This window comes from Cupressus sempervirens, chromosome 6 (assembly GCF_028749045.1).
Source record: "Cupressus sempervirens isolate cs-2001-9-10 chromosome 6, ASM2874904v1, whole genome shotgun sequence".
Lineage (NCBI taxonomy): Eukaryota > Viridiplantae > Streptophyta > Pinopsida > Cupressales > Cupressaceae > Cupressus > Cupressus sempervirens.
In genome coordinates, this window is record NC_143123.1 from 86,278,108 (window position 1) to 86,305,920 (window position 27,813).

At 35.6% G+C, this 27,813-nt stretch overlaps 1 protein-coding gene across 1 annotated transcript; it reads right to left on the reverse strand.

The window, feature by feature from the left end:
• On the reverse strand, positions 1 to 27,813 carry LOC149551301 (F-box only protein). Its single transcript, XM_089786854.1, has 2 exons — positions 27,461 to 27,813; positions 1 to 322 (listed from the first exon to the last, which is right to left on the reverse strand). Exons 1-2 carry the CDS (start codon positions 27,724 to 27,726, stop codon positions 199 to 201), a joined length of 390 nt encoding a protein of 129 aa, XP_089642980.1. The 5' UTR covers positions 27,727 to 27,813; the 3' UTR covers positions 1 to 198.

Sequence of the window (27,813 nt, forward strand, 5' to 3'; positions counted from 1 at the left end):
TTTGCAAAAATTCCAAAATCTATAGGACAGTTATAAAATACAAGTAAACTAAATGTAAGCAGTGAATTTGCGGACAACTGCAAGCTAGCTGAACTAAACTAGGGGAACTCTCTTTGACAAACCACCATTCAAATTACAAGAAACAAGTTATGAGCATATATATAGCATAGAGAATCTAAAATAGAATATAATAGCCGATCATGTATCATCATATGAGATGTGGAAAGATGTCCTGCAACCTGCTGCTTCTGGTTCCTCTGCACCACAACAGTCATAAAACTTGGCAGCGTAGGGAGGATCTTCAGGCCCTAATTCGTAATACCTGTGTCAAATGAGAAGGTTAATAAAATTATGTATCTAACAACAATCATATGCTCACACAGAAGACTACAAATGGGTTATTTGACCTGATTTAAAATAAAAGATTCAATAACAGTGAGGAACATTGAACATTTAAACTTCACCGTTGTGAAAATGCTCCAAAAATGTCCAAGTAGACATTAAAATATGTGTAACTTACAACCAAATCTGGTAAATTTTCTCAATTCCTTGGATTGTAGCAATAAATATGTTTTTCTACTTGAACTACACCCTTTTAGTTGTTTAGATTTGATTTATGACAATTTGCAACAGCCTTTACATATGTAATGGAAAGGAATGCCAAGATGAATTGCACTACATAGATGTTTTTACTCTCATATGACTGGACAGTAATTCATTCAAAGAGATGTAAAAGCCAATTATTTACATGACTTATCATGAATGCTTATGCAACAACCAGTGCTGATGAGGTGCCCACAACAGTATCTCTGTTGCATAGAGAGTATGCTCTAAAGGAAGTCTAAAAAATTGGTTTTTGATTACAGCATTATCCTAGACCACCTATGTTTGTAATGCAAAAAATGCCAAAAAAAAATCTCTCAAAAATCAAACATTTAAGATCTGGAACAAAAAGGAGCTATTGCCAAATTTATCTATAAATGGCCAAATAGAGAGCAAGCCAAAACTTGGATGGGTAGAAAATGGCTGATTGCCCATGACCATATAAATATTATCCAAATTACATTTCAATAAAATAAGGGATAGAGAAAGCATTCTCAAGGAGGCCCCCCTTGGTTCATGAGCAACACATGATTGTGTATAAGAAAATGGATAATCTGACTTGACCCAAACATAGATATCCCCTCTCAATCCCCAATTTAGATTTAGGCCATATAAATTCCTTCCAAAATCTTGGAGCAAATATTTTTTAGGAAAATTGGGGAGGTCATTAGAATTTTTGCTTCAAGTTCCCTTTATAAGGAGAATGGTAAATTAGCCACATGTGCCCATATTTGTGTGGTAATCAACTTTGCTAAACCTTACCTACATTAAATGAGGCCACAATCTTTTGCACTAACTTATGTCCATGACTTCTAACTCTATGTATTGCGATCAGGTATTTTAGGCATTAAAAGATTGCGCAAAGCCAATAGTGTGGAAAAGAAGACTAAAGAAGTGCTAAGGAATAAATAAATACAAGTTTGAGAGCTGAGGGAAAAAATGATAGAAATGAATACTACCAAGTGCACTGAGGATAAGAAGGGAACTAGATATGGGCAGAAGAAGGAAGATTGTAAGGATCAAGCAATGGAAGACACATATCAAATCAACTTTGCCAAACCTCTCCTACATTCAGTGAGGCCACACTCTTTTGTGCTAACCTATGTCCACGACTCGTAGCTCTATGTGTATTGCAATCAGGTATTTTAGGTGTAAAAGGATTGCACAAAGCCAATGGCATGAAAAGAAGACTGAAGGAGCACCAAGGATTAAATAAATACAAGTTTGAGAGTTAAAAGGAAAAAATGATAGGAATGAATCCTGCCAAGTGCAGCATACGGGATCCTTAAAAATGAGGATAAGAAGGGAATTGGATATGGGGAGAATAAGGAAGCTGGTAAGGATCAGGCAATGGAAGGCACATATCAAATAAAAAATCATTGATAGTACTTTAAATTAGAAAATGATGCAAGGGATAATATTGACCCCTTGGTCAAAATCATGGTAAGGAAGGAGTTGGAGGTGGAGGAAGAAGCTATATCTTATCTAGATTGGATACATTAGTGGTTACTGAGGTCAACATTGTGGAAAGACGTAGAAGTAATAGAAGTTGTGTAAGAAAATTATGAGGCCAATCAAGTGATAATAAAAGAACAGGAAGAAAACTTGTTCTAAAGCGAAGAAGCTAAAATGGAAATTGCTAAAGGGAAAATGAAATCTTTTAATTACTATTGGTCTAGCAGTGGAGACTCCAACACCCCCCGCCCAAGAAGAAATATGGAGCATTCTAAATAAAATTTGAGGCAAGGGAAAAGGTTGGGGAGGGTCTCTATGTTTACCAGGGCAAGAGGATTGGCTATTCTCTGGAAAGGTAGAGATGAGGTGATTTTGGGATCCAATGTTATGCATGTGCAAGTCTTATGAGTCTCAATAAAAGTTTCAAATGTACAGGACCTATTGCAAAAAGTGGTAGGGGTCAATTATGGGAAGAAATAAGCAGTAATTGAGGGGCCTTAAGGAGGAGAATTCAATGCCGCCCTTAAGCTTAAATGAAAAGAAAGGTCATAACCTTCACTCTAATTCAAGTTCTTAAGATCATGCCTCCCATTCAAATGAAGCCCTATTAGATATCAAGATGTCCACAAGCGAATTTACATGGAACAATGAAAGGTTGGTGAAGATGATACCTAGATTCAGTTAGGCAGATTCTTGGAGGAGTTTGGAGGGAGTAACCATATTTTTAAGTTGTTCCTTTATCTAGATTGTATTACTTGCTGATTTTCACTGGAAAGGTTACGGATCAGAAACCCAGAGGTGTTCCTTTGAAGATGGAATTTATGTGGTTCAAAGACCAGCAATTTGAACAGAAGTTGGGTTAATGGTGGAAAATTGGTTTTGAGGAGTGCAAAAAAAATCTACGCGACACTATTTAAAAGAGAAATAGGGTAGACAAACAACTAAAAGAGGTGATAGTTCAAGTATAGGAGATTCATTTGAATATTAGAGGAATGAGTAAAATAGGTACTAATGATGCAGAGTCAGTTGCTAAGGAGGGAAGAAATACTTTTGGATGCAAAAATCCAAGGTGAAATGGCTAAATGAGGGAGATCAAAACACTGATTCTTTCACTTGTCTACTAATATTCATTGGTAGTACAATATAAGTGTAGAAATTCATACCTGGATAGAACATTACTGGAAGATATAAATGCTATTTGAGAGGAGGCTTTTTCCATTTTAAGGTAGCTTTTGGCACAACCTGAAGAAAATTGAAGCTCAGAAATTTCGCTTCAAAAACATCCTAAGTGCAAAATCAAGGGACAAACTCAAGCTTTGATGAAACCGCTGTCAACAGAGGAGGTCAAGGTGGCAAGCTTTTCTCTTGAAGCAAGGAAGGCCCCAAGCCAAATGGGTTCCAAGCTAGCTTTCTTCCAAAAAAAGTTGGAAAAAGAAGGGTAAGATGTTTAGGTTGCGGCAAAGGAATGCCAAAAGAGAAAATCTATGCCCAAACCTTGGAATTTGACCTTTTGGCTCTAATTTCAAAAACTAGGACAAATATTTTTTAATTTTTTCCCAATATTTTTTTATAATATAATCTCAAAATTGTAACAGAATTCAAGGTAATGAGATGATGGACTATATGGATTTTATCATATGAAATCAATATAGTGGAATTCTGTCAGGGATGTAGATTTTGGGGATGCAATTGTTTCCCGTGAGATGATCGTTCAATAAAATAAAAACAGAAGGTATGGTTCTAAATCAAGACACGAATAAGGTTTCTGATTATATCTCTTGGGTTTTTTGAAAGGTGATTCTGCCAAAGTTTGGTTTTAGCGAAGAATGGTCAAGATAGGTGAGGGGATGCATCTCTCCTGTGGATCTTTCCAATGCTTGATAATGGCTTCCCCCCAACATCTTTTGAAGCCTCTAAAGGATCAAGTAAAGGGGATCCACACACCCTTCTGTATTCTTCATTGCAGCAGAGGCATCATGAAGGACAATGAAGGGGAAGCAATAAAGAGGGAGAATTTGAGGCCTTCGAATTTCTTCCAGACTTGTCTTCAGTTTGAGAAACACAAAATGCTCTCTCGAAAGACAAGTGTTAGGGAAGATAAATCAATTAGAAAGGTGTTGGATTCATATAAAGAAACTTCATGCTGCATGTGAACAAGAATAAATTCAAAATATATTTTCTTAAAACCTTTGGAGGGGACTCAATAAACATAAGGAGAATTCTAGAAATTGATTGTGTGTCATTTCCAAATTCATATCTGGGGATGCCTTAGGTAGAAAGCAAGATGTCCGTGGAAGATTGAAAGTTCTAATTGCGTCCAAAATAGGATTTCTTCTTGGAAATAGAGGTTTCTCTCTTTAGTTGGCTGGATTAATTTGATTAAAGTTCCCTTATTGGTTATTCATATTTAATTTATATTACTCTTTTAGATTCCAAGTAAGATTGTCAAGGCAATTGTGAATTCGCAAGGAAGTTTCCTATGGTGGGGCATAGAAGTGGAAGTGGAAGTTCACTTGGCAAAGTGGGAAGCTATCTACAAAGAGAGAGAAAAGCAGAGGATTGAGTTTTACAGATTGTAGGAAGATGAAAAGCACCTTGCCTTTGGTAAAAAGCTGATTGGGAGACTGCATTGTGAAACAAGCTTTTGAATTGGGTTAAGCAGGTCAAGTATAGCACTGACAGCAACTGTGGTATCCTACTGCAAGAATCAATTCCTTGGGGATCTACGATTCAAATTTTATGAGACAACACATAGAACTCGTGAGAAAGAATTTGAGATAGATATTGGAAATGGTGACAAAATTTATTTCTAAAGCCCCTAATATATCCAAGAGACCTGTAAGGTTAGATGCAGATTTTGCCTGAGTTGCCATGAGAATAATAGTGGGGCATTTGTCAATTATTACACAATTGAAATTAGTAGTTCATTGGATTTGATCAAATATCCTAGCATCTTCCCATTGTGGGATGTGACATTTTTGTAGCTATTAAAGTTTACCCCAATCCCAAAGGTCTCTTGCGAAGATTCAATCATTTGAGATGGGTGTAGATTGAGAGAAGTGGTTGTGCAATCAAACATTTGCTTCTCTAACTACTCAACCTAGTGATTTGACTTCCTTTCCTACCAAAAGAGTGTGGGGTGTTGCAATGCATGGTCAAAAATTGACATGGGAGAAGCTAAACATAATGCAAATGAGCAGTCCTCCTCAAAACAACTTGTGTTATAACAGCAGGAACACCACTTGGCATTTGTTTATTCGCAGTCCATTTGTTCAAAAATATAGTTAAAAACTAGATCTCTATGGGGTTGTTTATGATGGAGCTAGCTTTGAAGATAAGTGTTCAAAGCATGTGCTTGAAGAGGATTCAGATATGGTTACCTTTGCTCTTAATTTGGAATGCATGTTTGGAAAGAAATATAAGGATTTTTCAAGGAGGGTCAGGATTTGCAAAGAGTGTTAGCATCTTATGGTGGATTCGGTGATTGAGGGAAATTACAAGGTGGAAGGTTTGGCAAACCTCAGTCTAAGCGAGCACACGTGGACCAACAGATGGCCAAGAGTGCTTCAACTATTTGGTAGCTCAAAGAAGATAGCCCTTCCCTCCCAATGAAGAAAGTTTGAAACTCAAATTTGAAGGAACAACCAGGTGTTATCTTGACTTGCCGAGATGGAATGTCCCCTTTTTGCCTAGCATGTCAATAAATAAATAAATAATAATGCTAGCCTATTATCTATTCTCCTCATAGGCTAAAGCATTAAGTTAATAATGGGGGTTAAGTGTTTAATTAAATAAAAGGAAGAAAAAGCTATAGTTATTGCTAGTAAGAATTTAATTATTCATCGGCAATCATTAAAATTTAAAGCCGCCACTCGAATCATTACTTAATATTCCTAGGCAATACTAGGAATTTTGTGGGACATCAATTAAAGTCAGGGATTTTGTGGCTGGCTTGAGAGCTAATCAGGGGATATCTCTCAGAAAAAATTAAGGTAAATTTTAAGAGCATTACCTTCAGCTGCATAAAGATGCAAGGGATTTTTGTGGCTGGCTTGAGAGCTAATCAAGGGATATCCCTCAGGAAAAATGAAAGGGTTTACCAACAGAAGGTGGTGAAAGTAATTCCCAAGGGAGATCCTATCACAATGCACTTCATCCCAAAACAAACTTGAATTCATATGGAAGGGCCATTGTCAAATGACATATATATCTCTACCATAATTCACCCAACAGATCATATATAGTTGAGAATGAAGTAGCACCAGCAGATTCAAGCTCCTGAAATCATATTTTGAAATCAGGCCTTCTAGGCTGCCACAATGAACTATCAAGTGCATAAATGTTATCTTGAACCACAAGATAAGAGTCATGGAAACAATGGTGTGGGTATCTTCCTCTTTAATTCACTTCCCCCTCTGTACAGTGGTAAGAAGTGTCTGTGCTAGTGTGGATGCCGGTTTTCAAGCTGGTGCAGAATATTTTGCTAGGGTTTTCACTCCGACTAATAGTGGTTGTTTAACTTGAAAATCTTCATTCAGGTGCCACTTGCTAATGTGAATGTTGTTTTGCTTTCCCATGTCATACTGTAGTGATCATCCAGCAAAGCACCTTGTCAGTGTTTTATTGCTGCGAGACATTTCTTTCCTTCCTTTATAGTTTAATGTTTCTTCAATCTAGAATGCACCATCCAGGTATTTCTCTAAATGTCTTGATCTTCAAGAATTTCATCTCTCTTCAGATGCATAATTGCAAAATGCCGCAGTATTTTAAACCCCTAAGCCTCTTACTATCATGAGTGCAAACTATGCTGCCAAAGCAAGAAATGCATTCATAGAATCTTGCACATTCTGTTTTTGACCCTGGCGTAATGGTATTTTGTTTTTGTTACCATATTTCTTCGCAATGTGTTCATCCTCTTACAAAGTCCGCCCATGTTTTAACTTATAAATTCTTCTACTCAAGTGATCTTTCTATCATTTTCTTTGTTTCTTTGGAGGTAGTATGATTCCAGCCATTTATTTAGAATAGAAGCATATTTTATAGGATACAGATGTCATCTTTCCATTGTCAGAAATCTATTTTAACCAGAACCTTCAATATGAGAGATATCTAAAGTGACTTGTATCTTAAAAGTTGTTGCACCTCTGAAGGATCTTCTTGATGAAGAAAGGAATGTGTTTGTTTGAATTGTAAAACAATGTTGGAAAACTACTCCAGCAACTCGGTCTTATACTTCTTGAGGAAATCATTGAGCAACAGTTTGCAAGGATCTTATTTTACCTATTTATTTTTTATCTGAGAATATCTGAACCAACAAAACAGGTATTTTAAGAGCCATGTATCTCCAAACCATGCTTCTTACAGTTTAACCTTGTTTGATGAAACATTCAAACATGTAACAAACTGCTGTAACATCCAAAACAGATTCAGATTGTAATCTGGTGGACAACATACTATATTGGAAAAATTTAACAAATTATGAAAGGAATGAGACTAAACAACAGAAGTGAACCCAGTAATAACATATAATACTGCAATACAAATGAACATTTTATTTAAGCTGAACAGTGTTCACATAAACATAGCAATCTTTGAGAAACAATGTGAAGTTGTAACACCAATAACTGCAATCAGATAAGTTTTTTTCTCGTCATTTTAGCAACAAATGAAATGTCTAAATATAAGAAGAGAAGTGATTTGCAACAGAATCTGAAATGTCATGTGACCAAAAATGCCCTGTGATATGCAACATAAAACTCATTGTAACAGCAGATTTCACTACTAATTCCATTACTTAAACTAACTGAATTTGTAAATTCATATTCACTTGACATGGAATTCAAAAACGTAAAACTGAAAATTAAATCTACATTGCTTTTCTATTGAACACAAGTTCAACATTAACTTTTAACTGTTATAATCAGCTGAAAATAAATCTAATTTATTGAAAAGAAAATATATAGATTAATATGCTCTTGAACAACTAACCAAATTTTCAGATAATATCTAACCTTTCAGTAAAGAAAAACTTACAGCTTGAAAAGAAAATTACTAATTTTCAGGTAAGAAAGAACATACCATTTTTAGTCGAGAGACTTTCTAATTGGTTGTCCAAGCTCTGACTTTGGTGAGAGGAGAAGCATTATCATAGGCTTAACCTCCCAACCGCGGACCTTTTTACTTATCCCCACAAGTTCTAAATTAATAGAACGGCCCTCCCTACCCTGAGGTCGGGCACAGGGCGTTCATTGATCCAGCCATCCGAGTAATCAGGTGGGTTGAGGTCCCAACAGTTATTCGGAAAAATAACTGAAGAAATCAAGACAACAACATGATCAATTTGCTGTGGCAAGTTTTCTTTTTTACCACCCTGGCCAAGGATTTCAAGATGTGGGTTTATAACCCGATCGCCACCACTAAAGCTTGACAACTAATTTCGAAAGTGGATTTTGCATGAGCTATTTTCTTTAGGTTTTTATTTATGTAATAATGGTTACTGATCTTCTATTTGTATTTCTTTTTACAGGTTCATCTACACCTCCTCGCCATTATCAAACCTTCAGGTTGGTGACTCTTTGGTGCCTGAACATTTGTCTTTATTTGATTATCTTCACTTAAATCACCTCATTCTGACACTTGCCGGGTGTTAACCTTGATGATTTCATTGTTGTTAATCAGTTATTATTATGAAGGAAATAAACTTTAAAATGAAAAAGCCTCAGAGGCTATTCATATATTTGGCAATCAAGGGAATACTCTGTTTCCTACAAGACATTAAATTGTTTGAATCATTGCCTCAATAAACAATTATATCAGCTAAGGATATACTTTAAAGGTAGTATTACATGGAAGTAAACATAGACTTATGGTGTTTTACGTATGCATCAGAACATGGGAAGACGGCTTGTTTTATTGCTGACTGGAAATAAACAAAATGAAAATATAACATGGAATATCACTCAAAGCCATCTCAGCCTATCACGTATTACAAAATGAAATAAGGCAAAAAAATACAGGTGGTATCCTTACGTGACTCACTGCTAATAGTTGAACTGGCAATATCTTGGTCTCAGACGTCTCCTTCAGAGCTCCACAGAATGCAGTAGGTTATGGCAAGAAAATACGTAAGTCTTAGCTGCTAAGGACACCGAAATTTAGAGCAAGGAATTCAAAAGGAATTTGGAACACAGACGAAGCCGACTATCTCTTTGTGTCCCAATACGACAAGGCAATCATATTTAAAGTTTTTGGAATGACATTACGGCTTCCTACCGTTACAAGACTCATATTCGATTTGCATTCCATCGGTTGGAAAAAGAAATATGAAAAGAAAGAAATATAGAAACGAAGGTGAAAGATGAAAAGTTTTATTTATTAATATTATTTAATGTTATATTATCATCTTGGTTAAATTATAAATAAGTATTTGCAAGGTGGCATTATTGGATTAATAAGTCTAATGTAATAGTGCCACTTTGTATATATTTATTTATGATTTTAATCAAGAGAGTAATATAATATTAAGTAATATTATTATTTAATAAAATCAATAAAGGTAAGAATTTTTGTTTTATTTTAATAATTATATTGTTTTTAATTTTTTAATTTAAGCTCATGCAATTTTCCACTAAGAAATTTATTGTCAAGCCCTAATAACCTTGCCATGGTGACTTTTAGGTCAAACCCGTCATTCCTGATAACTAAATCATATGATCATCCCATTCTAAATGACCTCATTTCGTAATGCTTCCCCTCTCTCTCCGGTCTTCATCCTGTAAACATTTTTAAACAACATTCTTGCCAAAACATCAATTCAAAATTCATAATTTGTTAAACAAAATCATCAAGTGATCGTTAAGAAATCTCATTATACAACGGCTAAAATTAACTAATTCCATTTCACATGAACACAACGATTAGATTTAACTGACTAATTTCATTTGATAATCAAATCGATGCAACAACTATAATTAACTGATTCAATTTCACATGAACATGATCAAATCGATGCAACAACTATCATTAACTAATTCAATTTCACATGAACATGAAGAATTAAATAACTATAACTAACATGATATAGCAACGGCTATAAACAACTTAAAAATTTTAGGGCAAAATTTGGGATGTAATATACCCACCCCCTTAAGTTTTTCATCGTCCACAATGAAATAATATCAAATTGTATTTAAAGGTTTAAAATAAAAGAAAAATATTCAGTTTCCAGTTTTTGTAAAAAGATAGGGGTATTTCTGAAAAATATCATGATAATCTTCCCATGTAGCATTATCTTCTGAATACTGGTCCCACTAGACCTTGCACTGAGTTACCTCTCAATTTCGTAAGCGTAGCTTACGTACCTCTAGTATTCTGAGCAGTTTTACCTCTACTACCCCTGGCTCTCATACCTGTAACAATTTCCAATCAATCATGTGCTTATGATGACTAACAAACTTTTTAAGGTAAGACACATGGAAGACGTTATGCATCCTGGCAAGGGCTGGAGGTAAAGCAATCCTGTAAGCCACTGGGTTAACAACCTCCAAAACTTTGAAAGGTCCTACATATCTGGGGGCCAATTTAGCATTCTTGCCAAATTTAATAGTACTCTTCTGAGGCTTAACTCTCGATAACACCTTGTCCCTTATTGAAAACTCTCTGGGTGTTCTTTTTGCATCAGCATAACTTTTTTGTCTGTCATTTGCTTCTTTCAATCTCTAGCAGATCTGAAGTACTTGTTCTTCCATCTCTTGTAGCATTTCTAGCCCAACAATGACCCTGTCCTCTAATCAATTCCAGCTTACTGGGGTTCTGCATTTACAGCCATACAAGGCTTCGAAGGGAGCTATTTTAATCGAAGACAGGTATGAGTTATTATATGCAAATTCAACCAAAGGTAAGTACGTTTCCCATTGATACTGTCTATCCATACAATAAACCCTTAAAAGGTCGTACTTGATTCACTTGCTCTATCTGACCATTTGTCTCAGGATGATAAGCTGAACTTATGTTCAATTTAGTGCCCAAAGCTGAAAATAATGTCTGCCAAAATCTAGAAGTTATCCTTGTATCTCGATCTGAAATAATTTTCTCTGGAACCCCATGTAATCTAAATATTTCTTTTATGAATTTATGGGCTATCTCAGGTGCTCCATCAGATAAATTCCCTGCAATAAAATGTGCAACCTTAGTCAATCTATCAACCACAACCAAAATAGTGTTATGTCGATTCCTGGTCATAGGCAACCCCTATACAAAGTCCATAGATATTATTTGTCACTTCCATTCAGGTACCTCATTTGGGTGTAACAATCCTGCTAGGTATCTATGTTCCACTTTCACTCTCTAACATTCTAAACAACTTGCTACATGTTCAATTCTCTCTCTTTTCATTCCCTTCCAAAAGTATAAGGGTTTTAAGTTAGATAACATTTTTGTTACCCCTGGATGTCCTAAATATGGGGCTGAATGATACTCTCCTAAAATTAATCTTCGCAGCTCAGGATGATTGGGTACATAAATTATGTGATGATATCTCAACAATCCATCATCTTCTAAATTAAAATCTGAATATTTGGCGTCTTGTGGATCTCTAATAAGTGCCATGTTGATTTCTTCATAAAATTCGTCATGCTCTAAATGTTGTAAGATTTGATCCCTCAATTGAAATTTTACCTTAGTCATTGTTGAAATATGTCTTCTTCAACTTAAAGCATCAGCCACCTTATTCTCTTTCCCCTTAATATAGCTTATGTCAAACTTATAATCTGCCAAAAATTCTAACCATCTCCTCTGCCTTGCATTCAAATTTTGCTGAGTGAAAATATGTTTTAAGCTTTGATGATCGGATCGGAGCTCAAAGGGTTTTCCAATAAGATAATGTATCCACATTTGTAAAGCATGTACTATGGCTGCTAATTCCAGGTCATGAGGTGCGTAATTTTTCTCGTAATTTTTCAACTTCCTAGACTCATAGGCAATGACTTGTTCTTCTTGCATTAACACACCCCCCTAATCCTTCACCTGAAGCATCAGTGATTACCACAAATGGTTTCTATAGAGCAGGTACCCTTAAAATAGGTGCAGTAGTCAGTTTTTCTTTTAGAAACTCAAAAGTTGATTAACATTTTTCTATCCAAACAAATTTCTTCCCCTTTCTCTAAAGTGATGTGATTGGATAAGCTATTCTTGAGAAGTTCCTAACAAATTTCCTATAAAATCCAACTAATCCCATGAAACTCCTGACTTTAGATACATTTCTAGGTATGGGTCATTCCTTAATTGCTTTAATCTTAGATGGATCTATTGCTATGCCTTGTGCTGAAATTGTATGCCCTAGGTACTGTATTTCTTTCTGGTAAAAGGCACACTTTGATAATTTTCCGTATAACTTATGTTCTCTAAGTCTCTGTAATACTATCTCTAAATGTCTCTGGTGTTCTTCTTCGTTTTTAGAATATATAAGAATATCATCTATAAATACCAGCACAAATTTGTCGAAACAATCGTGAAATATACTATTCATTAGGTTCATGAAGGCTGTAGGAGCATTAGTTAACACAAATGGTAGCACCGTAAACTCATAATGTCCATACCTAGTTCTGAAAGCAGTTTTGTGTATGTATTCTTCCTTAATTCACAGTTGATGGTAACCTGATCTTAAGTCAATTTTTGAAAACACAGTCACACCCTTCATTTGATCGAAGAGATCATCTATTCTGGGTAATGGATATCAATTTTTGATGGTGACTTTATTAAGCATTCTATAGTCTATGCACAGCCTCATGGTTCCATCCTTCTTTCTTACAAATAACACAGAGGCTCCCCATGGTGAAACGCTAGGTCGAATCATCTTCTTATCCAACATATCCTGCAATTGTATCTATAATTCCATTAGCTCTGTGGTGGTCATCCTATATGGGGCTCTGGAGACAAGTTCTGCTCCAGGTATTAAGTCTATAGCATAGTTCCAAGAATCATGGTGATTCATGCGATTAACGCGATTTGGCGATTCGATTCAAGCCAAACGATTTTTTGTGAATCGGTGAATCGAATCAGCGATAAAGGGTTTATGAAATAAGTTACTAAATTTCAAGGGTTTTTTAAATTTTCCAATTCATGGCCGATTCGATTCTGATTCATGGCCGATTCACGATTTGATTCGGCCTTGCCGATTCCGATCCGATTCCGATTCTTGTTACTTTGGTCTATAGTAAAGTCAAATTTTTGGGAAGGGTGTAAACCAGGAAGTTCCTCAGGAAATACATCTTGATAGTTCTTCAAATAGGGATATTTTTCTTCAAATGGCTATTTTAGTTTTTGCTTAATTTCTCCCTCTTCATAGATATAGTCATCCCCATATGTGGTTTCTCTTGTATCTTCAACTTTTACTGCACTAATTTCACAGCCTTTCCTTCCATATCTCTTAAGTTGCATTGCTGAAATCTGTTGGGCTCTAATTTCATGTTTGATTCCTGAAATACTTGTGGGTCTACCTCTATCATCCACACAATTGACGGTTTTGGCAAGGCAATCTACCTTAGCCTTATGTTCGCTAAGCCAATTTATTCCAATGATAATGTCATAAGATCCTAATGGAGCTACATATAAATTCAATTCAATTCTGTAGAGAAGTTTGGAAAATCAACCTGAGCTTCATACAGGCATTGCTCTACCTTGGCCCTTGACTGGTTTGTATATTCGACCATCCGTGGGTTTTCCATAAAACCAGTTATTTTTGAAAATCTATTTAACAGTCTAGGTGAAATAAAACATTCAGTTGCTCCGGTATCAATGAGTATAGTTACGAGGTTTCCATAAATCTACCCGGTGTCTCGATAGGACCTATCTGTTGTTCCGCCTATCTGTTATCCAAGGCTGCGTGAATTCTCTGTTGAAAAACCTGTTGTTGTTGTGGCAGAGGTGAGCGTTGTGGCTGATTGATTTTAGGGCATTGTCTCCTATAGTGATTCCCTTTGCAGATATAACAACCCCCCAGTGGTCCTCTTCCTTCATTATTCCTGTCACTTTTGCTCACATGAAAATTTCCTTGGTTGTTTCTATTTCTGTTGCTTTTGTTTTTAGGTTTATTGTTTTTAAAGTCTTTAAATTGTTTCCTTAGTGGTCCGGATTCAACACCTTTTGAATTCCAACCGGTCTTTCTCTTACTGTCTCGAATAATTCATCCTTTTTAACCTTATGTTCTTGTCGAACAGCTTTTTTCAAGGCTTCTTCCATGGTTCACGGTGCAAGGACATCTACATCTCCCCCTATTCTGTTATTCAGTCTCATACTAAACTTTCTTACCTTTAAGTTGGTATCTTGTTGATAGGGTGGTACGTATTTAAGCAATCTTGTAAATTTCTCCCAATATCTATGAACTGACATATCTCCTTGTTTCAAATTCTAAAGTTCCATGAGTTTCTAGTCATAGAAAGTTTGAGACAGCCACCGTGTCCTAAATATGTTTACAATTTTTTTCCATGTAATGTTAGTAGATCTAATGTTCAATTCCACCTTGGTGTTTCCCCACCAAGTTGCTACTTCTCCAGTGAATTGATATATGCCCCATACTGCCTTTGAGGTTTCCGAAAAGTTGCGAATCTCGAACTATTGTTCCATCTCTGTCAGCCATGCTTCGGCTTCTTGTCCTAATTCAGTACCAGAGAACTTAGGGGGTTTAATTTTCTTAATATCTGCTGATAAGTCAGCCACAATTTCCTTTTTCTTTTGATTATCAACTTGTTTTGGGGAGGGGGTTTTATTATGGCTTGAGACTTCTGTCTCGGCTCTGGGTGTGTCTTGCATTTCCTCCCAATGTTGCCCCATCTGGGCTGCCATCTCGCTCATTCTTCTCTCCATAGTTTCTAGTTTTAGTTGTGTTTCTTGTAAAATTTGAAGTAGTAACTCGTTAAAGGATTGATGGTTTTCACGAACTATCTCTCGATTTTATGCATTCTCATTGTTACTCATGTTGTATTTTAGGTCTCTTTCACCTGCTAGTTTACATAGTTCAATTTATAGTTTTAGTTTTTCATAGCTCAAAAAGGAAGTTTTCATTTCTATTGTTAAAATTTCTCATTGTTTGCCAATAACAAGATAAGCAAAAATTTATATCGCTCGACTAAGCAAATCTTTATTTACAAAATAATTTCCATTGCTCAACAAAGTTGAATTTCATTTCCATTGCTCAACAAAATTTCCATTGCTCAACAAAGTAATCTTTATTTACAAAATTCCTCTATTGAGGTAGTTTTACATCCATAGAATATTTTTATTTTTGTTTTACAACTTCTGGTTCTACCTGGTACATGTCTCGTACCATCCACGATCTATGAAAATGGAAGAGGGGATTGCTCTACCGAGCGTTCCAGTCCTAAATTAGTTTATTCCTATATGCTGCCTTCTTGGTAGGGATCCATCGAATTCTCTCCTTCTTCATATGTTGAATGGCTTGGTTCAGTGTTTCATCATCTTGAGGCAAGGAACAGCAAGAATAATCATACCTAGTCATATTCTTGATGAGATAAGGAAAAATAGGATGACATATTTTCTTGCGAGGTGTTCTACGTACTAGCATCCTGTATTCTTTTTTTTTTTTCAATCTTTTATTATAGATTTTAGGAAGGTGATGTGCCCTAGGTTCAGTGTTGAACCCAACGCTTTGATACCATATGTAACAACAGATTTCACTACTAACTAATTCCATTACTTAAACTAATTGAATTTGTAAATTCATATTCACTTGACATGGAATTCAAAAATGTAAAACTGTAAATTAAATCTACATTACTTTTCTATTGAACACAAGTTTAATGTTAACTTTTAACTGTTATAATCAGCTGAAAATAAATCTAATTTATTTATTATTTATTGAAAAGAAAAATATATAGATTAATATGCTCTTGAATAACTAACCAAATTTTCAGATAATATCTAACCTTTCAGTAAAGAAAAACTTACAGCTTGAAAAGAAAATTACTAATTTTCAAGTAAGAAAGAACATGCCGTTTTTAGTCGAGAGACTTTCTAATTGGTTGTCCAAACTCTGACTTTGGTGAGAAGAGAAGCATTATCATAGGCTTAACCTCCCAACCGTGGACCTTTTTACTTATCCCCACAAGCTCTAAATTAATAAAACGACCCTCCCTACCCCGAGGTCAGGTACGGGACGTTCATTGATCCAGCCATTCGAGTAATCAGGTGGGTTGAGGTCCCACTATTTGAAACATCAGGACAATAACACGATCAATTTGTTGTGACAAGTTTGCCTTTTTACCACCCTGGCCAAAGATTTCAAGATGTGGGTTTATAACCTGATCTCCACCACTCAAGCTTGACAACTAATTTCGAAAGTGGATTTTGCATGAGCTATTTTCTTTAGGTTTTTATTTATGTAATAATGGTTACTGATCTTATACTTGTATTTCTTTTAACAGGTTCATCTACACCTCCTCACCATTATCAGGCCTTCAGGCCGGTGACCCTTTGGTGCCTGAAAATTTGTCTTTATTTGATTATCTTCACTTAAATCACCTCATTCTGACACTGTCGGGTGTTAACCTTGATGATTTCATTGCTGTTAATCAATTATTATTATGAAGGAAATAAAGTTTAAAATGAAAAAGCCTTCGAGGTTATTCATATATTTGGCAATCAAGGGAATGCTCTGTTTCCTACAAGACATTAAATTGTTTGAATTATTGCCTGAATAAACAATTATATCAGCTAAGGACATACTTCAAAGGCAGTATTACATGGAAGTAAACACAGACTTATGGTGTTTTACGTATGCATTAAAACATGGGAAGACGGCTTGTTTTATTGCTGACTGGAAATAAACAAAATGAAAATATATCATGGAATATCACTCAAAGCCGTCTCAACCTATCAGGTATTACAGAATGAAATAAGGAAAAAAAAAATACAGGTGGTATCCTTACGTGACTCACTGCTAACAGTTGAACTGGCAATATCTTGGTCTCAAACGTCTCCTTCAGAGCTCCACAAAATGTAGTAGGTTATGGCAACCAAATACGTAAGTCTTAGCTGCTAAGGACACCGAAATTTAGAGCAGGGAATTCAAAAGGAATTTGCAACGCAGAGGAAGCCGACTATCTCTTTGTGTCCCGAATACGACAAGGCAATCATATTTAAAGTTTTTGGAATGACTTTACGGCTTCCTACCGTTACAAGACTCATATTCGATTTGCATTCCATCGGTTGGAAAAAAAAATATGAAAAGAAAGAAATATAGAAACGAAGGTGAAAGATGAAAAGTTTTATTTATTAATATTATTTAATGTTATATTATCATCTTGGTTAAATTATAAATAAGTATTTGCAAGGTGGCATTATTGGATTAATAAGCCTAATGTAATAGTGCCACTTTGTATATATTTATTTATGATTTTAATCAAGAGAGTAATACAATATTAAGTGATATTATTATTTAATAAAATCAATAAAGGTAAGAATTTTTGTTTTATTTTAATAATTATATTGTTTTTTATTTTTTAATTTTAGCTCATGCGATTTTCCACTAAGAAATTTATCGTCAAGCCCTAATAACCTTGCCACGGCAACTTTTAGGTCAAACCTATCATTCCTGATAACTGAATCATGTGATCATCCCATTCCGAATGACCTCGTTTCGTAATGCTTCCCCTCTCTCTCCGGTCTTCATCCTGTAAACATTTTTAAACAACATTCTTGCCAAAACATCAATTCAAAATTCATAATTTGTTAAGCAAAATCATCAAGTGATCATTAAGAAATCTCATTATACAATGGCTAAAATTAACTGATTCCATTTCACATGAACACAACGATTAGATTTAACTGACTAATTTCATTTGATAATCAAATTGATGCAACGGCTATAATTAACTAATTCAATTTCACATGAACATGATCAAATTGATGCAACAGCTATAATTAACTGATTCAATTTCACATGAACATGAAGAATTAAATAACTACTATAACTAACATGATATAACAAGGGCTATATACAGCTTAAAAATTTTAGGGCAAAATTTGGGATGTAACACTCATCCAAGCACAATATTGCTCTTTTCCTTATATTTTAAAATTTTCTATCTTGTGGATTCAGGCCACTTTGAATCAGTTTTAACAGTCAAGATTCTTCAGCAAAATCTACACCTGCCACAACCATTCTTATGACCATGGAATATGACCTAAGCTTTATGATCAACAGTGATGGTGTTACACCCTGCCAAGACGACCCTCTTGTTTTTGTTTTTTCTGTTAGATTTTTTCTCAGATTGCCACCCGAATCATGAAGCCTACAAAGATTACATTAAAATCTGACGACAGTGAATCTAATGCCTTCTAATACGATCATATTAAAGCACTTCTTTTTGGTTTCCTCTGATGGTCTATACTCTTTCTTTTAATCTTATATTTGTTTATAGGCTTATCTCTATGTATTGGCAACTCATATGCCGACCAAAATATAATTTATGCTAGCACCAGGTCTTGTATAGTTGCTCGACTAGGTAATAGTATAATTTCTATACAGCATCAGAGTAATAACTTTGTAGCTTTTTCATTGCTTTTAGAGCCCTCTTCACTCTCAAAGACACTTCATCGAACAAAAGGAGAGGCCTCAGCTGCTTTTTTAATTTCAGCTTCCTGTCCTCTGCCACTAAATTGCTTTTCAGTCTACCAAGTTCCTATTCCAATAGAACTGCAAGAGGCCTGACGTGTATTTTCATAAGATAAGAAAAGGATGACGTGTGCTCAATTCTGTTAAGGTTATTGTAGCTATGGTCAGACTCCTTCAGACCGTCATAGATAACATAAAGTTTGTGATAATATTATCATTATATTAATATTGTAATATACTATAATTATTATATTATATTAATAACATAATAATTGGAACCACTTGGAAGAGTGGCGTTCCTTGGTGAAGGGGCACCAAAGTATAAAGGAAGATTAATCTTCCTCTCTTGGATTTAATAAATACACACAAATTCTGCATTATTGAGAATTTGTAGTGTTTGGGGTCATAATTGGGTATTGTCTATAGCTGGGAGGGCAAATCAGTGCCCATGGTTAAACGAGTGCAATAAAAAACACGGGATCAGAGCAGGTTCCCTACCAGCCTGTGAGATTGCAGAAATAATGCTGCCAACATATTGATCTTCACAGTGACTGTATTGGCTATGACTGCCCATGCAGCGCAAACAACATATATAATTTTTGTGATTTCAAGCTTGACTTGTTTGATTGGCACAATGAATGAGTGGGATTGAGTATAGAGATGAGATGTGCAGTGATTTAGGTAAGATGAAACCCAACTGACTTCCATGTAAGTGTCTTCCTAAAGGAGTTGGTAGCGATTAATATTACAGAGGAAGTAAGATACAAATATATTGTTTAAGTCAGAGTCAATATGTATACATTGTTTACAAAAGCTGCCTCAAGTCTTTAATCTCGACACGCAAAGTAATGTTCTCAAATAAAACATGATAATATTGAACCTTGTGTCTTCTTCCAATAACGGCTAGGCCATAGAAGATCAACTTGAGAGTTTACGATTTGCAGTGTTTTTTTTCCAAAGGAAAATTATTGGGCAAAAATTCAAAATGATTCAGCATATCATAGAAAATCAGATGCAGTTATTTAGTTACCATCAATTCTAGGCGTTTGCCATCTGTCAATACACATGGGTGTCTACTGCTCAATATTGTCTCTCTTTTACATGAAATGCCAGCATATATTTGTTTATTCATTCTTACGTCTTCATTATGGAGATTACAAAAGATTACTTTGGGCAACTGCTTGTCACTAATTGTCTGTTAGATGGCTTGAAGAAGGAACTAATTGATGCCCAAATCTTCTAGGAAGAATTATAAATACAATATTTTTATTTTAAAGTTGTGAGCAAATGAGAGTATAAAATGAACTGCACAGTAAAAAGATATCAGTTGTTGAGGTACAAAGTGTATGATACGAATATGGGTAAGGATTGTGCGAAGAATCGTTAAAAAGGAAGTGTTGAAATTTTTGTAGCTGAATGAAGAAAGATAGTCTGAAAATAGGAATCAAATGGAATTAAATTTGCAGAGGCTGCTGTATCAGTTTAGATTGCATGTGCACACTTTGTTTCAGAATTGGGTTCAATTTGTTGACAACCACTTGTTTTGTTATATCTACAATAAGAACTAAATAATACACTGCCTGAAATCTAGACAAGTCAAACTTCTGAATTTATGAGAGACAGAAAACTATTCAAAGTAATTCTGTTTGCAAAAACATTATTCCTCATTTATACAGATTGCAGAAAGTGTGCTCATTTTCATGTGCAACTCCAAAACCAAGCGGCATTGTTTTCGATACCACGTCTTTGCCTGCAAGTAAGAAGGCTCTGGTGGAAAAGGTTAAGCTATGTGTGAAACTATTTTTGTTTGATTTTGATATAAGAACGATGTATGGCATATACAAAGCTTCAAAGTATTGTCTTTGAGGATTGTTGGCAGATGGCTTACATGTCCTTAATTGATGAGTGTTCCAGCCTGTCCAAGATGTTCTCGACAGATGTGACCCAGTGATGATGGGAAGTCCAGGTATTCCATCTACTCTAAAACTTAGTTACCCAGTTCTCGCCTGACCCTTCGAACCAGATGAATTTTGAACCGGTCCTTGGTTTCGGTCCTGGTTCCCTTTTGGGTTCCACTTGGGTTCGAACCTAGGCAGGTTGGTTCCTCTAGGCCAAACCTATGTCGAACCAGGGCAGACCTAGGCAGACCGAGTGTGAATCAGGTACAGTTCCACTAAGAAACATTCTATAATTTCGTGCAGAAAATGATTATTACAGAATTTGAATAACGATCTTAAACATTACAAAACAAAATTTGTTGAAGCTCGGATATTTATTAGATCAAATTAAACTAGCCCTCAAGATTTCTTCCAATGATATTTTTATATCCAATTGCCAATACTAACCCCTATTCGATTAATTGGAAGCTTTATATAGTATATAGTGATAAATCATATTTTAAACATTAAACAACATCTTCGATAGGTAAAGGGAGTTGCAAGCTACTTATATAGCATTTTTCAAGTAGGATGTTCATTACAAACTAACAAGCTCTTTGTATAGTCTGTAAAATGAAAAAGTAATAAGCGTTTGACAACTTGGAAAGAAGGAATGTTATTAGTGCAGCTGATCCCATTGATATTGGCACTATTTGTGAATCAACTAATGCTTTTGATGGAGAAGAAGAAGAAGAGTGTGAAGATTTAGATAATCCATTAGATGATTGAATCTTACTATAAAGTTCTAATTGTTGAAAGTCAAAACAATGATACTTGAACTCGATATCATTTCATGGAAGAAATCAATGAAAAACAACAATGATTGATACGTATTTTTGTCAGGCAATTACCTCAATTTATTCTTTAGGAGTAGAAAAAAGAGTGACTTTCGATATCAAAACCCATGCTTTCATTTTTGGGTCGAGTATGGATTTTGATCAATGAAAGAGGATAAGGAGAATGAAAAATATGTATGGGATGAATCTAATTATTTTTCTTTTTTGATGGATCTTAGTTTGGTGTTGATAATAGATATGATGCCATGATTACAAGTTTATAGTGTTTTTGTTGTTATTATGATACTATTTGGCATTCTAATCTTAATTCATTCTCCTAGGTATTAAACTGTTGAGATTATGTGTGTTGCACACATTGCATAATATTATTATATTGTATTATTTTATTTTATTATGTAATGTTGCGCCTAGATGGACGTGCCACATGTGAAGATTCCCAGGGAATATACTTGATGAGTTGTATTGTAACATTGTGATAATATTTGATGTAATTATTTACTATTGGGGAAAAGAATTAAATGTTCAATATTAAATGTGAGGTCAATGGGTTAGGTAGCACATGGTTTTAGCATATGGTTTATGTAATACCACTTGGTGGTTTTGTGGGACTTGCTATTATATAAGCAGCCACAAGGGTAGTTGTTGATGTGGGAAGACAAAAGGGCAAAAGGTAAGAGTCGAGCAAGACAAGGCTTGAGAAGTTAGCCAAAGGGAGCATTTGTGAAGATTAGAAGCATGGCATCAAATGTGTGGATTCAGGCGGTTATGGTAAATTTTGAGATAGGGTTTGGGTTCGTTAATACAGAAACATGTATATACATACATATACATATACATATGTATGCATCCAAGAAGAATGAATTAAGATTAGAATGCCAAATAGCATCATAAAAACAACAAAAACACTATAATCATAACATCATATCTATTAGCAACACCAAAATATTAAATAATATGGAGTCCAAGTACCATTATTTTGACTTTCAACAATTAGAACTTTATAGTTTATACTAAGTCTTAATCATCTAATGGATTATCTAAATCTTCATCTTCTTCTCATCATAAAAGGCATTAGTCAATTCACAAATAGTGCCAATGTTAATGAGATCAGTTGCACTGATGACATTCTTGCTTTTGATGTTGTCAAACGCTTATTACTTTTTCATGGTACAAAGAGCTTGTTAGTTTGTAATTAACATCCTACTTGAAGATGATGTTTAATGTTTAAAATATGATTTATCACAATACAGAGCTTCCAATTAAGCAGATGGGGGTCATTATCAGCAATTGGATATACAAATTTCACTAGAAGATATCTTGAGTGCTAGTTTAATTTGATCTAACAAATATCCGAACTTCAACGATTTTTGTTTTGTAATGTTAAAGATCTTTATTCAAATTCTATAATAATAATTTTCTGCACTAAATTATAGAATGTTTCTCAGTAGAATTGTACCTAGGGCACACTCGATTTGCCTTGATCTACCCTAGTTCGACCATGGCTCAACCTAGGTTCGGCCTAGAGGAACCAACCTACCTGGGTTTGAACCCAGGTAGAACCCAAAAGGGAACTGGGACTAGAACCAAGGATCGGTTCAAAATTTGCCTGGTTTGAAGGGCTAGGGGGAGAACTGGGTAACTAAATCTAAGACTGAAAAATTTGAGGTATGCATTTTTCTCTAAAACAGAAATTTGAGGTGTCATCCCTTGTAATACATTCTTCTCTACGAGGGAGAAGTTTGAGGTGCACTCCCTTGTATGCATTTTTCTCTAAGGTGGAGAAATATGAGGTATCAACCCTTGTAGCATTTTCTATTAGAAACAATAGTCCACCAAGACAACTAAGAGGAGGGGGGGGGGGGGTTTGAAACAATTATCCAATAATTAAAACATTTATCCATCTTAAATAATCTTAACCATTCAACCAAAGTAAACAGCAACCATACAAAGATGCACATACACAATTACACCAGATATGTTAACTAGGGAAACCCTTGATCAAAGGGAAAACCCCGAGGGAAATGATGCCCACAAGATGATATACTAGTATAAATATTCCTTGTTAGAAGATGGTCCCTGTTAGAAGTCTGTTACAACATTTAGTACATATGAGTCCCTGTTAGGAGACTTTGAGTCCTTGTTATAAGATTCCAACCCTGTTACGAGTTGTAGAAGATAGAAGGACCCACTGTCCAAACAGCTTCTAGGGCAAGACCATTGAACACACTGTCCAACTGATCTCTCAACTATTCCTTGAAGAATAACTATATGTATTGAACTTTAACTACTTTCCTCTGTCCTATCAACTGGATCAATCACTGTCAGACCTTGTAAACCAAGTTACGAACCTCGGATCCAAGTATCATACTTCGGATCACACAATAAAACCTTGGCAATGAAGTTTCCTTCACCTTTTTCTTTTCTTATCTTCGCATTCTGCTCTTCGTGCTGCTTACTATCATTTTCTTTCATCCATACATGATAAAGGAAAATGTCCTTCCTTTATACCAAATCCATACAACAATTCCCTGAGTCAAGTATTGCACCTTCTCAATTAATTATTATAAGACCACATAGAACATGTTACACTTAGCGATAACATTAATCTTTTGCCTTATAACTTGAATATCTTTTCGTATATGCAATATTATGATGAGTGAGCTTAGCCACGTCATCACAACATGTCTTCTTCACATCTTTAACTTCGGCTTCTCAAAGTAACAACGTTGCTAAGAGCTATAACAAGTTTACCTAAACATGCCTCTGTAAACTCTATCTCATAACAGTCTTCACCAAAACTTGCATAACTTCTTCCAGACTTAATATCTTTCGCTTCTGAGGTTAGCTGCATATGCTAGACACTTAGTAGTATCTCTCTTTAACCTCGCTTAGTGAAAGTACTCAACTGTCTATCCGTACCAACTTGATCTTTCTGTTGTTCTTCTATCAGAGACCACAAAAAACTGCTATGTTGACATCAATGACAAACATAGTCACGAGTGTAACATATCATTATGATAATGATCTAATCATGTTTCTACAATACTCCCCCATAATATCATCAGCATTCATGCTTCCAACATTTTCCTCCCAAATTGAGAAATTTGAGGTACCAACCCTTGTAGGATTTTTCTCCGAGACAGAGAAAATTGAGGCATCAACCCTTATAGCAATTTTCTTTGAGACAGAGAAATTTGTGTTAACCCTTGTAATCTATGCTCCACGGGGACACATCCCCTATGGTTTTGGGGTCATACCCATACCGAGGACGAAAAGGGGACACGGGGACGAATTTTGGCCGTCTCTTGAGTCGTCCACTTTTTTTGCAAATTCAAAAACACCCACAAAACGACCATTTTCTTTTGGTAGGAAACTTGGGGATGGCCAGCAATACCAGGGATAATTTTTCTGTCCCCTATCCGTCCCAAAGCTGCTGGTTGTCCCCTTTTTTCTAGCTAATCTGGTAAAGGCAAAACACTACAAAAAAAAAAAATTCTAATTTTTGTTGTCCGCAAGGCCCCTAGTCTTCGTAAAAACATAATAAAAATATGCAACTCATATTTGGTCCTTTAAAACACTAACTCCTCTACTCATTTTTAGATTTTACATACTTTCTAAGAAGAAGAAAGAAAACATAAGAGCAATAGAAGCAATGAGGAAAGATTGTGTTTAGTGAGGAAAGATTGGGTTTAGTATTTACTAACTATTTTAATTGGACTTCTTTTTATTTCATTCTGATTTCAACATGATACTTGGCGCCTTTAGGCATTTTGATTTTTGCTATATATGTATGTCATATTGTTATTGATGCAAGAGCATCTTGCATGAGAAAATTTAAAAATTTTTAAAAATAAAAATAAAAATTGGAAGAGAGAGAGTGACGAAAATTAGAGGAAAAAAATAAATAAATAAAAAGGGAAAAAGGAGAAAAAGAAAAAAAGGAGGAATTTCTATTTTTGAGGTACATAGGTGGCATAAAATAGAAAAGTAAAAAAAATAAAAAAATTTAAAAAAATGGTTGTCATTCCATTTATCGAGGTGTGTTGGTGGAATTCTAGAGAGTTATGGATATTGTAGAAAGTTGTGGACATTGTAGAAGGTTATGGAAGTTGTAGAAGGTTGTGGATAAGTCATGCATTGGGTGGTAAGTGCCTATTTAAGCAAAGCATATGAGCATTTCTAATCAAGCTCGAGAAGTAGAAGCTTGGAAGGTGTGTACGCTTCAAGGTGTGAAAGAGAAGGAGGAAGTGAAGAGTGAGTTTTCCTGAGTCTATGGACAGAGCGCCGAATGTGAGGCAGTTTATAGCAGGATTATAGTGGAGTTGTGAGTGTGTGGACAGAGCGCCGAATGTGAGGCAGTCTACACTTGGATCTTGAATAAAGTTAGAGAAGAGCTAGTGATTGCGGTTTAGAAACAAGGAGGTTGCTTGGTGGCTTGCGAGCACAAGTTGAGATCTTGGAGGTTTCTACCAAAGTGTGGATCTGGACTAGCTTCGGTTTGGATTGGATTTTGAGAGATCTTGCAGAAATGTTATTGTAATTACTATTGGATTTTCAAGTATAATAAAATTTAATGGGAAGCATTTTATTTTCTCTTGGTCTTCATATTGCTGTATTCTTGGTTATGAGTTGGTAGGGTGGTGTGGCCCATTTCATCAAGTGGTATCAGAGCGTACCTCCATCAAGTGGTATCAGAGCGTACCTTCATCAGTGGTATCAGAGCTACCTGCATCAGGTGGTATTAGAGCGTACCTTCATCAGTTATAATGGAAGTAATTAGAATTTTGATTATATTTCATGTATTGATCTTCTAAAATGTCTATGGTGAATGGTTTATCAATGTTATGATAGGCATATTTGAATTATGTCTCTATATATAAAATAATCCCCTATGTTTTTAGTCATTGTCCCCTGAGGTTCCATCCCTTAAATTTTGGCTTCGACCCATACCCATACCGGAAACACATCCCCGTCTCCTAAAACGTCCCCGTCCCGAAAACTCTGTGGAGCATAGCTTGTAATACATTCTTCTCTGTGAGGGTGAAGTTTGAGGTGAAGCCCATTATTCCACCCTCAGGGAGTAGCTATGGTGGATCCACCCTTTGAGAGTAACCCTATGGATGTCATGTGAGATAATTCATGACTTAGAACTCGTGTTTATTCACCCTCTAGGACTAGCTATGGTGAATGTCATGATGAGATAATGACATCACGTTGAGGGATTTCGTGATGGGCACATGTGCCCTTTTATTTTTCCATTCATGAGAGTAATCATGATGGACTCGCCATCTAGGTGTAGCCACGGTGGTCATGTGAGTGACTCTATGACTAAATACTTGTGTTGAGTCACCCTCTAGGAGTAGCTATTGCGACTGTCATCGTAAGATGACGACATCATGTGAGTGATTACGTGATGAACACTTGTGTTTGTTTGCATTTCCATTCATGGGAGCATTCATGATGGAGCCACACCATGGGAGTAGCTATGGTGGACATTTCTCTATAACTTAGATGTCTGAGTAGATCCTCCCTACTAAGAGGGAGTGTTCAAGATATTGTCAGGAGGACGAACCAGAATTTATTGAGAAGGATTCCACAAAAAGATACCAGGTGAGTTTGATGGAAGAGATGCCCTTGTCGTAGCAACTAACCCCAAAATTAAACCAGGGGAGAAAACTCCAGCTGAAGGTTCCAACTAAACCAACTGAAATAACATAAAACTAAAAGAAATTGAGCCGCACTCCAGCAGCCGGATTTATTAATCTTACAAGAAGGTAAATTGTCTAGAATATAGTAAAAAGTATCAAGGATGGCTATGTCCATAATTCAATAACGCAAATCGCATTTGACATTGTCGGACAATAGAATTCATAGAACAGAAGCCCCAGATATAATGGGGTAAAGGCTAAGAAGTAGACGGTAGATGATCGATCTTGGGCAAACACGACCAAATTATCAGAATGTTCTTAAGAAAGGATAATTTTGTCTTAAGGCATTAGTAACACAAGTGGGAGGAACTGAAGAAGAGGAATTTGTACCTTTTTTGGTCGTCGTGACGACGGGAAACGAAGAAAGATGGGTGGAATCTGCAGGAGGACGATGAATTGGAGGAGGGATCATACGTGTTTTTGCAACGTTTGCACGTCTTCAAACTCAGCGCTGCTTCTGCTGCTGTCTCCACTGCCATTGCTCGTATTGTATCGTCCTCCTGGATATTCAGCGAATCAAGCTTATCTTTCACATCCAAGTAATCTGTGTTTGTTAGTTTTTCATTAATTTGGCGATTCTTGGCCTTTCCAGACATTTCGAGGTTGTTAATATAATCCGTCGGATCAATTTGGTTTCAGTATGGAGCAAAATATATTCATGAGTTGGACAGGATTCAACTGCT

Excerpts from the sequence above, each read along its gene's own strand:
- LOC149551301 (XM_089786854.1), bottom strand. The coding sequence starts at position 27,726 with ATGTCTGGAAAGGCCAAGAATCGCCAAATTAATGAAAAACTAACAAAC. Across the intron at positions 323-27,460 it reads CGTCACGACGACCAAAAAAG|GTATTACGAATTAGGGCCTG; the intron begins GTACAAATTCCT and ends CATTTGACACAG.